The sequence below is a fragment of the Pteropus alecto genome, unplaced genomic scaffold, assembly GCF_000325575.1.
Source record: "Pteropus alecto unplaced genomic scaffold, ASM32557v1 scaffold123, whole genome shotgun sequence".
NCBI classification, from domain to species: Eukaryota; Metazoa; Chordata; class Mammalia; order Chiroptera; family Pteropodidae; genus Pteropus; species Pteropus alecto.
The window spans coordinates 7,973,060-7,985,530 of NW_006433950.1; the positions used below are offsets into that span (position 1 = coordinate 7,973,060).

The window sequence follows — 12,471 nt, forward strand, 5'->3', positions numbered from 1 at the left end:
AGAGTGGCCCAAAGGCAGGACCTCCAGTGCAGCCCCGACCCACGGAGCGGCCTGACCAGTATGGCCCCAACATATGTGACGGGGACTTCGACACAGTGGCCATGCTGCGTGGGGAGATGTTCGTGTTCAAGGTCTGGCCCTTGCCCTTGCCCTTGCCCTTGCCTCCCTCAGCCCCTTGGCCCCAGGCTCAGAGCAGGAGAGCTCCCCCCACCCCACCCCCAGAGCCCTGTGCACCTTGCTGCTTGGCACCCCCACCCCTCACTGAGCAGCCCCTGGGGAGCCATCTTCCCTAGACTGGGAAGAAACCAGCTCGAGGGACGAAGGACAAGGGATTTGCGGGGTCACACAGCAAGCCCAGGGGTCTGCCACACTCATCCGCCCGCCCACTCCGCCCAGGGCTCTCTGCCTCTGGTGCTGCCCTTAGGATCTCAGTGGCCTCCCCTGGACACCCCCTGACCCAGGGAGGGGTGGCTTCAGGAGGGGCGGCTTCAGGAGGGGCCTCTCCCAGGCCAAAGCAGCGTGCACGCTCTGTCCCCTCACGCACACACCCTCCCCAGGGCCGCTGGTTCTGGCGGGTACGGCACAACCGCGTCCTGGACAACTACCCCATGCCCATCGGGCACTTCTGGCGTGGTCTGCCAGGTGACATCAGTGCTGCCTACGAGCGCCAGGATGGGCGTTTCGTCTTTTTCAAAGGTGAGCGGGCGTTGGTGGGAGCGGCCGGGCCGCCTTCCTGCCCCATCCTCTGACCCAGCTGGGCCTGAGGTGGCAGAGAGCAAAGGGCTGTGTTACATGGACCAAGGCAGTAACCCTGAGGGATCCCCAGCCCTGCTGGCCTGAGCCTCAACAAGGCAGGAGCTCCCCAAAGACAGGGCTGGGCCCAACTAAAAGTGGGGAGCCCTGGGCTGTGCGCTGGGGTGCCCCAGCGGTACAGCCTCCCAGACCCAGAGGCCGGGCAGGGCTCCCCGTCTTTTCTGTCTCTACAAGAACTGTGTGGGGGTATTCACATGGGGATGCAGGGCCATGGACAGTGTGAGCGGTGTGTGTGCCGCCGTGAGAGTCTCACGTGCGGGTAGACGAGCAGTCACAGGTGTCCATGAGTGCAGAGGCACGTGATGCAAGGGTGAGTGCATTGTATATTGTGGTGTGTGGGGTGGAAGTGTGGTTGTGTATAATTGTGTGTGTGTGTGTGTGTGTGTGTGTGTGTGTGTCTGTGGTCAGTGTGGCAGTGAATGTGAATGGACTTGTGGGCCTAGAATAGCATCCCCCTTGCCCCCTTCCTGCCCAGTCCCCTCAGCCCCAGACCTGTCCTCACCCACCTCCCTCTCCTCCCACAGGTGACCGCTACTGGCTCTTCCGGGAAGCGAACCTAGAGCCTGGCTACCCACAGCCGCTGGCCAGCTATGGCCTGGGCATCCCCTATGACCGCATCGACACGGCCATCTGGTGGGAGCCCACAGGCCACACCTTCTTCTTCCAAGAGGACAGGTGAGCGCCCTCTCCCCTGAAGGGAAAAGACTCCAAATGGGCCACATACCCCCGACCTACCCGGAGAGAGCTCAGTGCCCGTGGGGAATGCACTCCGGGCCCAAGCCGGCCCATAGCTCGGTGCTTTTGGTCACAGGTACTGGCGCTTCAATGAGGAGACACAACGTGGAGATCCAGGATACCCCAAGCCCATCAGCATCTGGCAGGGGATCCCCGTCTCCCCTAAGGGGGCCTTCCTGAGCAATGATGCAGGTACCGAGGCCAGCACTCTTCCCAGCACGCACTCCACACACGGGACAGAGCTTGCCCGAGGTCCGCAGACATTGTGACGGCATGCAGAGGGGGACACAGCTGTGTCCGGCCCTGGGAGTTTCTGGAGCGTGACTGCCCTGGTTCTCCCCGCATCGTCACCATCCCCTTTTTACAGACAGCCAAACCACGGAGTTTGAGTAAAGGGCCCCAAATCCCACAAGGAAGTTATGGAGTCAGGAGTCCCACCCAGGCCTGCCTCTGTCCAGAGCTGGCACTTGGAACCACTCTGCTCCCCGCAGAGACCAGCTGCCTTGGGCAGCCCGCAGGGAGCTTGGAGCCTGAGCTTGGCTCAGAGAGATGGAGCGAGAGTCCTTCCGGGGTGCCCCACTCCCCCGCCTGGGAGGGAAGCCTGATCTCTGTCATTATAACCCAGCGACAGGGAGCTGTGGCTTTTACTTCTCCAGCAGGGTCTCTGGTGAGTTTAAGAAAAACCATAGCCCTGGCTCTCAGATTCCAGGTTCTCAGACTCAGGGGAGACCCTGCAGGCTTCGCCAGGTGCTCGGCGGGTCACACGGCTTCTGTGTGTGATGGCATCACTCTGCAGCCTCTCTGATGTCACTGTGCTCAGCAGAGCATAGACTCGCCCCATGATTCAAACCTGGCCCTTCCTGGGGCTGATGGGATGTGGCACAGTTCCCAAGGCTGGAGAGCGGGGCCAAGGCAAGGTTGGGCTCCGCGCCAAGGCCTACTGCACACTGTATCTTGTGGGGTGAAACCAGTCCTGGGATGGGACAGCAAGGTCCCCTGACTGCAGCCCCCAATCCAGCAGGCTGTAGGACCCTCTTCCCATGCTCTGCCCTAGTCAATGTCCGCCTAGCTAGGAAGCATTCTAGTGGTGCACTTGACCCAAGCCCAGCCCCTCTCTGAGCCTGATGTGGCTCCTGTAAGTTGGGAAGGGGCAGATTTGAAAATGCTAAGGGAAGCAAGTGAGAAGGAGGGTGTTTTAAAGCCAGGGACCCTTCAGCACATCCTGGTCTCCTGCGAGGGTCTCTGGCCGGCGAGTGGGTGGGGCCTGACACCACTCTGGCCTGCTTGCCCCCTGCAGCCTACACCTACTTCTACAAGGGCACCAAATACTGGAAGTTCGACAACGAGCGCATGCGCATGGAGCCCGGCTACCCCAAGTCCATCCTGCGGGACTTCATGGGCTGCCAAGAGTACGTGGAGCCGGGACCCCGATGGCCCGATGTGGCCCGTCCGCCCTTCAACCCCGATGGGGGTGCAGAGCCTGGGGCAGGCGGTGACAGCCAGGAGGGCGATGAGGGACACGAGGCTGGCCCGGGTACCGGGGAGGGGGACTCTGGGGCCGGCAAGGACGGGGGCAGCCGCGTGGTGGTGCAGATGGAGGAGGTGACACGGACAGTGAATATGGTGATGGTGCTGGTGCCTCCGCTGCTGCTGCTGCTGTTCATCCTGGGCCTCACCTATGCCCTGGTGCAGATGCAGCGCAAGGGCGCACCGCGCATGCTCCTGTACTGCAAGCGCTCGCTGCAGGAGTGGGTCTGACCCGCGCAGGCCCCTCCTGCTCCTCACGGTGCTAAGGGGCCAGGCTGGCTGTGCCTGTGGTTCTGAGGTGGTTCCTGGGGCACCGAGCAAGAGCCTTCGGTTGGCTCCCTCCGCCCCTGGGTGGGGGTGATCCCCCCCTGGTCCTCTAACATCCCTGCCAGCCCTTCCCCCCCATTGTTTATTTATGCCCAGGTATCTTTTTTTTTTTTTTTTTTTTTTGCACACTAACTGAGCATTTGTTTTGACTTTCCTGACCAGGGGCAGCCCCTCGGGGCAGCGGGTTAGAGATTTCTAAATGGAGTTTTGCTCTCGACAGGGAATTAGGCCCCCACCCACCTCTGGCTGGGCCATAGCCAGCAGAGTGGAGGGTCCGAGGGCCCAGATGGGAATGTGGCTGAGCAGCTGTCTGGGTTCTTCCCACCCTGGGCCCGCCACGGCCTGAGCCCCAGGGCCAGAACCTCGAGCTCTGTTGGCTTTGGAGACTAGTGGGGCCTAAATGGTCTCCACCCGCCTGAGTCTCTCTCTGCCTTAGGAAGAGCTTTCACCCAGGGCCAGCTCCAGGCCGGAGGGGACAGAGGGCAAGGTCACCACTGGCTGTGAGTCTGTGTCGAGTTTTGGTTCCTTCCCAGCCCACCTCTGACAACCCCAGCAGGCGGGTTCCTTGTGCCTAAAAACCCCACCCGCCCCTGGCCAGCCAAGGGGCCAGCAGCCCCCCACTCCCATGTACCCCTTGAGCCCATACCTCTTTTTCTCTCTGGAGAAGGGGTTCTGGACCTGTTTTACCAAGGACCAAAGGGGGTCTTCCAAGGCCCCTCCACCCCAGGAGCCCCGCCCCCCAGGCTGGGCCTCCAGCCCCCTGTTCACTTTCTCGTCTCTGAGCTGCAATGCACCTGGGCTCCTTCCCTGAGCCTCCTCCCACCCTCTCTCACCCACACCACTGTCCTCAGGGGGCTCAGCCTCACTGGCGTGAGGCTCCGGCTGCCAGTGTCCTGGCTTTCCTGGGGAGAGGGTTCTGATAGGTGCCCAGGCTGGGGTGGTGGACGTCCACAGAGTGTGCCCACTTGTGAGGTACCCACAGCCCACCACGTTCCAGGCTTGGGGCTTCCTCCCCTCCAGCTCCCTGTCCCCCAGGGCAGCAGCTTATCTCCCTCACAGACTACGGGAGAGGGCTGTGTAGTCCCCGAAGGAGCCCACCGTAGAAGCCCACCGTGGCCCATAGACTCCTCCTGGGCTTAGCCCTGAGGGCAGAGACGCTTCCTCCTCCTTTTCCCTCCCAAAGCGAGCAGAGGCAAGGCTGCTATGGGAAATGGTACTGTATAGCCGGTTCTGTCCCCTCTGCTTCCCACAGCCCTGAGCAAGTGGGTCTGCCACCCAGAACCCAAGGCCCCTGGAGGGAGGGGCTCCTCGTGGGCTGGCCCCGTGTGCAGATCCAACAGCTTCCTCCCCCCTCCGTCCTCAGAACCAGAGAGTCAGCCAAGGGGCGGAGGGGTGTCCATGTCCACCCCCTATGTTTCTTTCTGTAAATAATCAGCACTGATTAAATTGTATGGCCGGCGAGTGTGACCTCCTTTGTAAGAGGCCTTGGGCCAGAGCTCATAGCTGGAGGAGTGCAGGTGACAGAGCGAGTCCGGGCTGGGGTTGGGAGATTTGCCCCCACACCAAAGAAACCTCATTCCCAGTTCTGTGGGGGCCCCGTCCCAGTGGCTGGGGTAGGAGTGGGAGGTAGCCGCCCTCAACAGACCTGAGGAGGGCAGGGCAGGGGACTGGGGGTGGCCCCGCCAGGCTGGGGCAGGGAAAGCATGGGGAAGATGCTCATCATCCATTCGTGGTGAGGAAGGGCAACCCAGCTTCCCACGTGCCTTTCATGTCTAACCAGGCCAGGCCGCCTGGCCCCTCACCCATCCAGACTGGGTTCCGGGCGGCCTGAAGGCCCAGCTTGCACGGGAAGGAGATGGGAAAGGGTGTCACTGTGGATTCCGGAAGTTCCCCTCACCACGTGCTCTGCCCCTAGGGTGAGGGGACACCCAAGACCCGCCCTCTAGTCTTTGAAGCGGTAGAAAAATCTTACCCTGGGCAGGGTGCAGATGATGCCCAGGAGGCAAGGACTGCCGTCCCCTTGGGTCTGGGTGAGCTTTGGACCCCATGTCTGTCCTCTGGGCCAACCCTATTGGGCACTGGCCTGCACCCCCCAGGAAGGCAGTGATCAGCCATAGTGGGGTCCCCACCCCAACCATGGACCAGCCCATGCCTCCACAGCTCCTCAGGCAGGTCCTTCAACCTGTTCTAGGCCCCATCCTCCCCCACAGCAGAGAACCCCCTCCCTAGCGCCCCTCGATCCCACCCTTTCCTCTCTTTGTTTTGAAAACTGGCTGAGGAGAGTAGGAAATGCTGGCCCTGGGAAGCCCCGAAGGCCTCTCAGCCTCAGCTAGAAAACAGCCTGCTAGTTCCCCACCCCAGGGGCCTTGGCAGGCCGCATGGGGGTCCAGGGCGGACACCATCTTGTCAGCTTTCCTGTGGCAGAAGCCACAGGGCCCCACCCAGGTCTGCCTTCTGCCTGAAGCCTTAGGGTCACTCAGAAGCCCGGAGGTCACCAGGCAGGTGGAGGGCAGTGTGGCGGCTCCAGGATGAGAAGGGAGAGGATGAAGGGCCTCTCGCGTTGAGCTCTTCCTTAGAGCCCAGGCCGGAGGAGAGACTTGGCAGAGGCGTCAGTGCCTCAGGAAATTGCCTGAGGAGTCTTCCACCCCCAAGCTCTCCAGTAAAATCCCAAAGAAACCCAGTGGCTCCAGGAACAGCCTATCTCAGGAGCCCTGACGTGTGATGGAGGTCTCTGGGGCACGGGGTGGAGCAACTCAGCCCTGCCCCGCCACCCCCAGAGAGACCAGCTTGACGCGCGCTCCTCCCCAGAATTTAACAGCCTGCATCTTTAAAGCGGTTTTTTTGTTCGATGTGGCTGTAAACTAAACTCACGTTGGGCCCCTCACAGCCTCCATTCTCTCAGCATCATTCGTTCCTTTATATTTTGCTAATTCCCAATTAAGACAATTCAGGTATTACAGAACAACTAAAAGAAGAATATGTCGCCTGAATTCCCCCAGCCAGTGTTGACAGCTCGGCGTGTTTCCTTCCAGGATTTTTCCCTCTGCGTTTGCACAACTTGGAGTTTTAGAGTCTAAAACATCCTGGGCTTCAGGCCTGATGTTGCCAGAAGTTAAACCTCAACGGAGGGTATAACGTGACCGACCTCACCTGCTGCTGGCAAGATGAATAGAAGATAGGTGGCTATAACGCTCGGTGACAGTGCCTGGTACTTAGTAAGTGGTCAGTGAGCAGCTGCCACTCCAGTCAACTCGCATGCTTCCCCATGAGAAAAGTAGGGCTCAGAGAGGTGAAGTGACTTCGCCAAGGTCACACAGCTGGGAAATGCTCGTGCTGGCATTGGAACCCAGATGGACCTACTTGCAGAGCAGCCCGGCCCCACCCCACCCCGGTGCTGCCGGAGAATTGAGAGAGATAAGGAGGCCCCTGCCCACCCTGGCCCTCCCTCCCCACGCATGCTAGGCATCGAAGACCCCAGGGCCACCAACAGAGCCTCCTTTCAGGCTGAGGCAGGGGCTGATCTGGCTGCTTCCTCCCCCTCCAACTTGGCAGAAAAGCCTTTTTGTTGTGGCTCACACAGAGGCCATTCTCCTCCAGCTCACGGGACGGAATGGCCGGCTTCCTGTCCATCCACAGCCGCCCAGACACTATGGACTCCTCCGAGGAGAATCGAGAGGAACAGGGCTTCCCGACCCTCCCCATCCTTCATTCCTGCCTCCAGGGCCCAGGGCTGCCAGTCTTTGCCTCCCAACCCATGAAACCACTCAGCAGCCCGGGTCGGCCCCCCTCGGCTATCCAGGCAAATGCTGGGGATTCCAGGCCTCAAGGCATTCTCAGTGCACAGCAGTACCACCCTCAGCCCACTGCTCAAGTGACCTCATAACCCACAAGGCGCTGGCAGAGGTTCCTACCAGGCTGCTTGGCCTGTCCTAAATGTCCCCTGCACTTGCTTGCCTCTGCGCCTTTGCTTATGCTGTTCCCTCCCACCGGAAAACCCTTCTCCGCACATTTCATCCTGTCCAAATTGCACAGATCCTTCAAGGCCCAGATTAAGGCCTGTCTTTCCAGATTCTCACCCTCCCTCCTCAAGGAGATTGAGTTTCCTTCCACCTCTGGCTCACCTAGCACTTGTGTCCTGGCCATGCCTTGCCTCTGAGCCCAGCCTGACATTTTTATAGGCACCCAGATGCCGACTGTGGCTTCATCGCTCACAGGCTGTATGTCCTTGGGCAAGTCCCTGAGATCCTCCCAGATTCTCCATCTATAGCCCGACGCCGATAGCTATGCCTGTTTCATACAGTTGTGAGGCTTGATTGAGCCGATCCATATAAACACTCAGAGCAGCCCTGCCTGGCCCATGGCTCTCAATGGGTTTACTAATATCTCTGTTCTAGGTGCAGGTACCTGGTGGGCGCTGAGGAGGCTTGCCTCCTTGCTTTCCTCTCCAGGACTGTTTGTGGGATGGGGTCAGTGGTCACAAGCCTGGGGACAGGTGCTGGGAGGAGGAACATTCTTGTCCTTCCAGCTCCTCTCCCAGCTGCCGAGGCCTCATTTTGCCGACCCCGGGGGCTGGGCTGCCGTGGCCCAGCCCTTCCTCACCAAAGCACAGGTCCTTCTTCCCAGACCCTGGGCATGAGGCCCGGCTCAGGTTTCCTCCCCTAGTGCCCCTGACACCTCCCACCACCACACTGTCACCCACCTCGGTCTTTGCCAAAAATAGCCTCCAAACTCCACTTACGGCCAAGCTAACAGGCCCCTCCTGGAAAACGATATCATTGCCCTGCCAGCGTGGATCACAGCAACGAACTGGACTCCATTAAGAGAGCATTCCGAGTCCGTGGAAAGGGGGGGGCAGCTGTACCCCCCAAAGTTTCATCAAAAAAATACACAGCACCATCCTAAAACTCATTGGCTTCAAACCGATCAACCTTCCGTTACAGATGGGGGTACTGAGGCCTAGACGCTGAGTCTGTCTTCCAGGCAGCAGTCTCCTGCACACCCTCCCCTCCCCCATGTAGGGCCTCCCTCTTCTGCTCTTCAAAAGAGCTAATTAATCCAGCTTTCCCGATAAAGGGACCTTCTGTGCCTCATGGAGCACAGCCTTCAACATGGCTGGTGGGGCGGAGATTGGCCCTCTGAGACTAGCCCCCCACTGTCTTGTGAGAACAACCCCTCCCTCCCTCTCAGTCCACGGATTCTGGTAGTGCTGACCTCGTCTCACTGGTGGCCAGATGATCTTGTGAAACAGGGCCAGCCAATCAGCACCCCAGCGCATGGTCAGGGGCTGGCAGGAAACCCAAGCCTGGCCAATCAGGGCCTCCCTGTGACTTTTCCTGGAGCCCCTGGGAGAGAGAAGCCCTGTGTCTGGTGGGTTTGCTGAGCCTGGAGCTGCCGATGAGTCTTCTTGTCATCACACGTAGAGAGCCTGCCTCAGAGCAGAGCCAGCACAGAGGAAAACAGCCTCGAAGACTCTGGAAGGTGCCATTTGAGCACCTGGATCCAGCCATGCCTGAAGCTCTAGCGCCCTAGGCTTTCAGTTACGTGTACCAATAAACGCCCCTTATTTCTCGAGCCAATCTGAATTGGTTTTGGTTTTGATTTTAATTTTTTTTTTTTTAAATAAACACCTTTCTCCTGACCGATGCCCAGGGCACCCTCCATTCCAAGCGTGTGCTTAGCTGAACACATTCTCCTTGCCAACCTAAGACTCTCCTCAGGATAGTGCCAAACTCCCGACTACTGCGCACCCATCTCTTCAACCCTTGAATGCTTACTGAGAACCAGGGCTTGCTCTGGAGGCCCTGGCACAACCCCCTCCCCACGCCACCCCCAGCTGCCTAAGGCCACATAGGACTTGAGTCTTCGCAAGAGGCCCTGGGAATCAACTGGCCAGATGATGGCAGGCAGGGGCGTGGCAAGGCTCCATTAACTGTTACAGGGCCCTTTCAGATCACCAATGGTAATTAATACATAGCCGGTCAGCAGGACAATGAGGAAAGCACAGAAAACCCAAAGACGACTCTGAAAAATGCCAGCAATTTCTACTCTCCTGCCAAACAACCTTAACAGTTTATCGTAAATCCTACAGGTTTTCCCTTATGAGTATGTCATTCGTAATAAGTGAGTTCACAGCAGTCACGCCTATTTCATTTCATATAGCATGAGCTTTGGGTGAGAAATGTGAGATGTCGGAGACTTCCCTTTTATTCGTAGCCCGAATTTTTATGAGCACGCATTACATGCCCATAATAATGAAAAAAATGAGTGAGTGGTGTATCTTGAACTGCTTTTCATGTCCGCAAATTGTTTTCTACAACGTCCTTTTGGTGGATGCATCCTACGGATGCCCTGGAGGAATTTCCTCGGCCCAGACAGGACAATTACAGATAATATTTTGGAAACATCCATGATTATCACAAAGAATTCTCAAGGGCTCACTCTGCACCAGATTTTATAGCTTTACTGTAGTAACTGATAAGAACCCCACAGGGCAGTTCTGATTGCTCTTCCCGCCAGAGGAGCTGGAGGCTCAGAGAGGTGAAGGGACTTGCTTAAGATCACACAGTTAAGGTGGAGCCTGAACTCAAGCCCACACCTGCTTCTGAACCCAAAGCTCATGCTCTTAGCTGTTCATTTATTCGATGAACATCTACTGATGTCAAGGGTCTGGCCATGGACCCAGTAGTGAATAGCACAGAGACCCTTCCTCATGGGGCTTACATTCGAGAGAGGTGGGCATCCTAGGCAGAGGGAATGGCCAGTGCAAAGATCCTGAGGCTGGACAAGGTCTGCCGTCTTTGAGGAACAGAAGGAGACAGCAGGGTGATGAAGAGGGTGAGCGGAAGAGAGAGAGGGAGCAGAGCCAGACATAGGATCAGGAGCTGAATTTATTCTCAGCCTGACGAAAAACCTTCCAAGCATTTTAAAGGGTGAGGAAGAAGGTGGCGTGACATATGATTTTAAGAATATTTCTCTGGCTACTATATGTTCTGCTAAACTACCTTTGCAAACCACCATGATTCTTGTCCTCAGAGAGAGTCCTAGACGTGGAATCGAAGTAGAATCCACAGGCCACAATGTTCTAAGGCTTTTATTACATACTAACAAATTAGTCTCCAGAAAGAAAGTAGCACCTGTTTCTACTCCTCCAAGTGTCCGAGTGCCCAGCCCCCCACCCCTCCCCCCACCGACACACACTAGGATGAGATCATCTTTAGCAACGCCATAAGTGAAAGTAATATTGCTTTGTTGGTTTTCCTCGCAGTTCTTTGATGGCCATTGAGTTTGAACCTTTTTTCATGTTAGTTAACTATCCGGGGATTTTTTAGGGGAGGGGAGGATTGCCCTCTCATGCCCATTGCCCAGTTTTCTTTTGGGTGTCTCTTCTTATTGATTTGTAGAAACTCTTTACAGTGTGAGGAAATTAGCCCTTTGTTATTCAATGAGTTGTAGAGCTAGGAAGTTCTTAGCCCAGGTCCCTCGTGTACGGATGGGTAAATCGAGGCCCGACAAGAATGAGTATTGACTCTACTCAGTGTTCTCAGTTCTCAGGAACCATGCTGGTTCATGGACGATGGCTCTGCCAGCTGTGTTCGTTGCCCTCCAGCCCTGGGCAGGGTGCAGATGATGCCCAGGGGGCCAGGACTGAGGTGGTACTCGGCTGTGGCAGAGGATCTCAATAGGGTCCTTTCCCTGCCCCCACCCTGAGTTCCCACCAGAGCCTCTTACTCAGTTCCTAATGGAGAAGAAGGCATGCTGCAGACAACTAACTGGCTCTGTGCACAGATGATGTCAGCCATGGAGGAATGGGTCCCTGGGAACAGAGCTTAGTTCCTTGAGTGAGGCGGGAATGATGGAGGAGGGGGTGGCGGCCCTGTCCTCCCCTTGTCCCAAGGTACCAGGAGCGGGAGGCTTGCCACGCACACGCCCAGCACCAGCGGTCTGTTCTAGGCAGTGCGGGACTGCAGGAGCAGATCTGCAAACATTGAAGCGACACCAGAGGAGGCTCAGTGCGGCGAATCAGAAAAAGTCCTAGGTCAGGGCTCAGAAATCCTGGGCCGGAGCCCAGCTCTGTCCAGAATTCACTGGAGCCCTCGGCCTTTGCCATAAGAAGGAGATTCAGTTTTCAGAGTTAGTGGGAAGAATCAGCGGAATAATGGACTTAATGTATGCAAACGTGAGGCCACGCTTACCATGGCGGCGGCAGCGTTACTGCCCACCCAGAACCCATCCTCCCATCTCTTGGCTATACACCTTGCTTTTCCTCTAGGGAGCCACCCCTCTACCACTCTGAGTTTTTGAGTTGCAGAAAGGCTGCCCTTCCCCTCAGCTCTAGGGGCAGGTGGGATCTGGGTGGAGTCAGTCCCCTCTCCCCTTCTCATCCCTACCAGGGATGGGCAATGGTCCAAGTCATCTCGGGCCTTTACCCATACATGGGAATAGCCTGCATGAAAATGAGCAGCATGCAAGTCCACCCCCTCATCCATCATTCCCACCTCAGTCAAGGAACTAAGCTCTGTTCCCTGGGACCCGTTCCTCCATGGCTGACAAGGGAACGGAGACACAAGACAGAAAGATGGCATCGTTTGAGCCCCTGGATACATCCAGACCTGATGTCATTGCCCCTTATTCTTTTGTGAGAGCCAATAAAAACTCTCATTGGTCAATCCAGTTTGACTTGGAATTTCTGTGATTCGTAAGTTAAAAAAAAATACAACTGTCACTTAATCCAGTCCTTCATCACCAAAGTCTGGGGCTCCATGAGAACAGACGAGCCCAGGTCACATACAACTTAGCGACAGAGCAAGGGCTCCAGAAGCCCAGACACACCATCCCCGGCCGCAGCGCACCACTCGCCGGGGTCAGCTGGTTTACATGACGTGCAGCCCCAGTAACTCTCCCTCCCATCCCTGTGAACTCGCAAGTTAACAAAATAAATGAATCGAGCCATTTGGGAATCAATACCAAGGAAGTATATTTTCAAAGCATGAGAAAATCTTTGTGCACACAAATGTTTATTCATCTTTACTTGCAATGAGAGTAACTGGAAACAAACAAAGGGTCCAACAA

The 12,471-nt window shown here is 56.9% G+C and overlaps 1 protein-coding gene across 1 annotated transcript in view; it reads left to right on the forward strand.

Moving 5' to 3' along the window:
- Positions 1 to 4,863, forward strand: part of MMP15 (matrix metallopeptidase 15) — a 21,263-nt gene extending 16,400 nt beyond the window's left edge. Inside the window, exons 8-12 of the mRNA XM_006908853.2 lie at positions 7 to 131; positions 558 to 696; positions 1,338 to 1,488; positions 1,625 to 1,740; positions 2,846 to 4,863. Of these exons, the coding sequence (XP_006908915.1) occupies positions 7 to 131; positions 558 to 696; positions 1,338 to 1,488; positions 1,625 to 1,740; positions 2,846 to 3,306 (992 nt within the window). The 3' untranslated portion in view covers positions 3,307 to 4,863. The remainder of the gene's footprint in view (positions 1 to 6; positions 132 to 557; positions 697 to 1,337; positions 1,489 to 1,624; positions 1,741 to 2,845) is intronic.
- Positions 4,864 to 12,471: the final 7,608 nt, after the last annotated feature.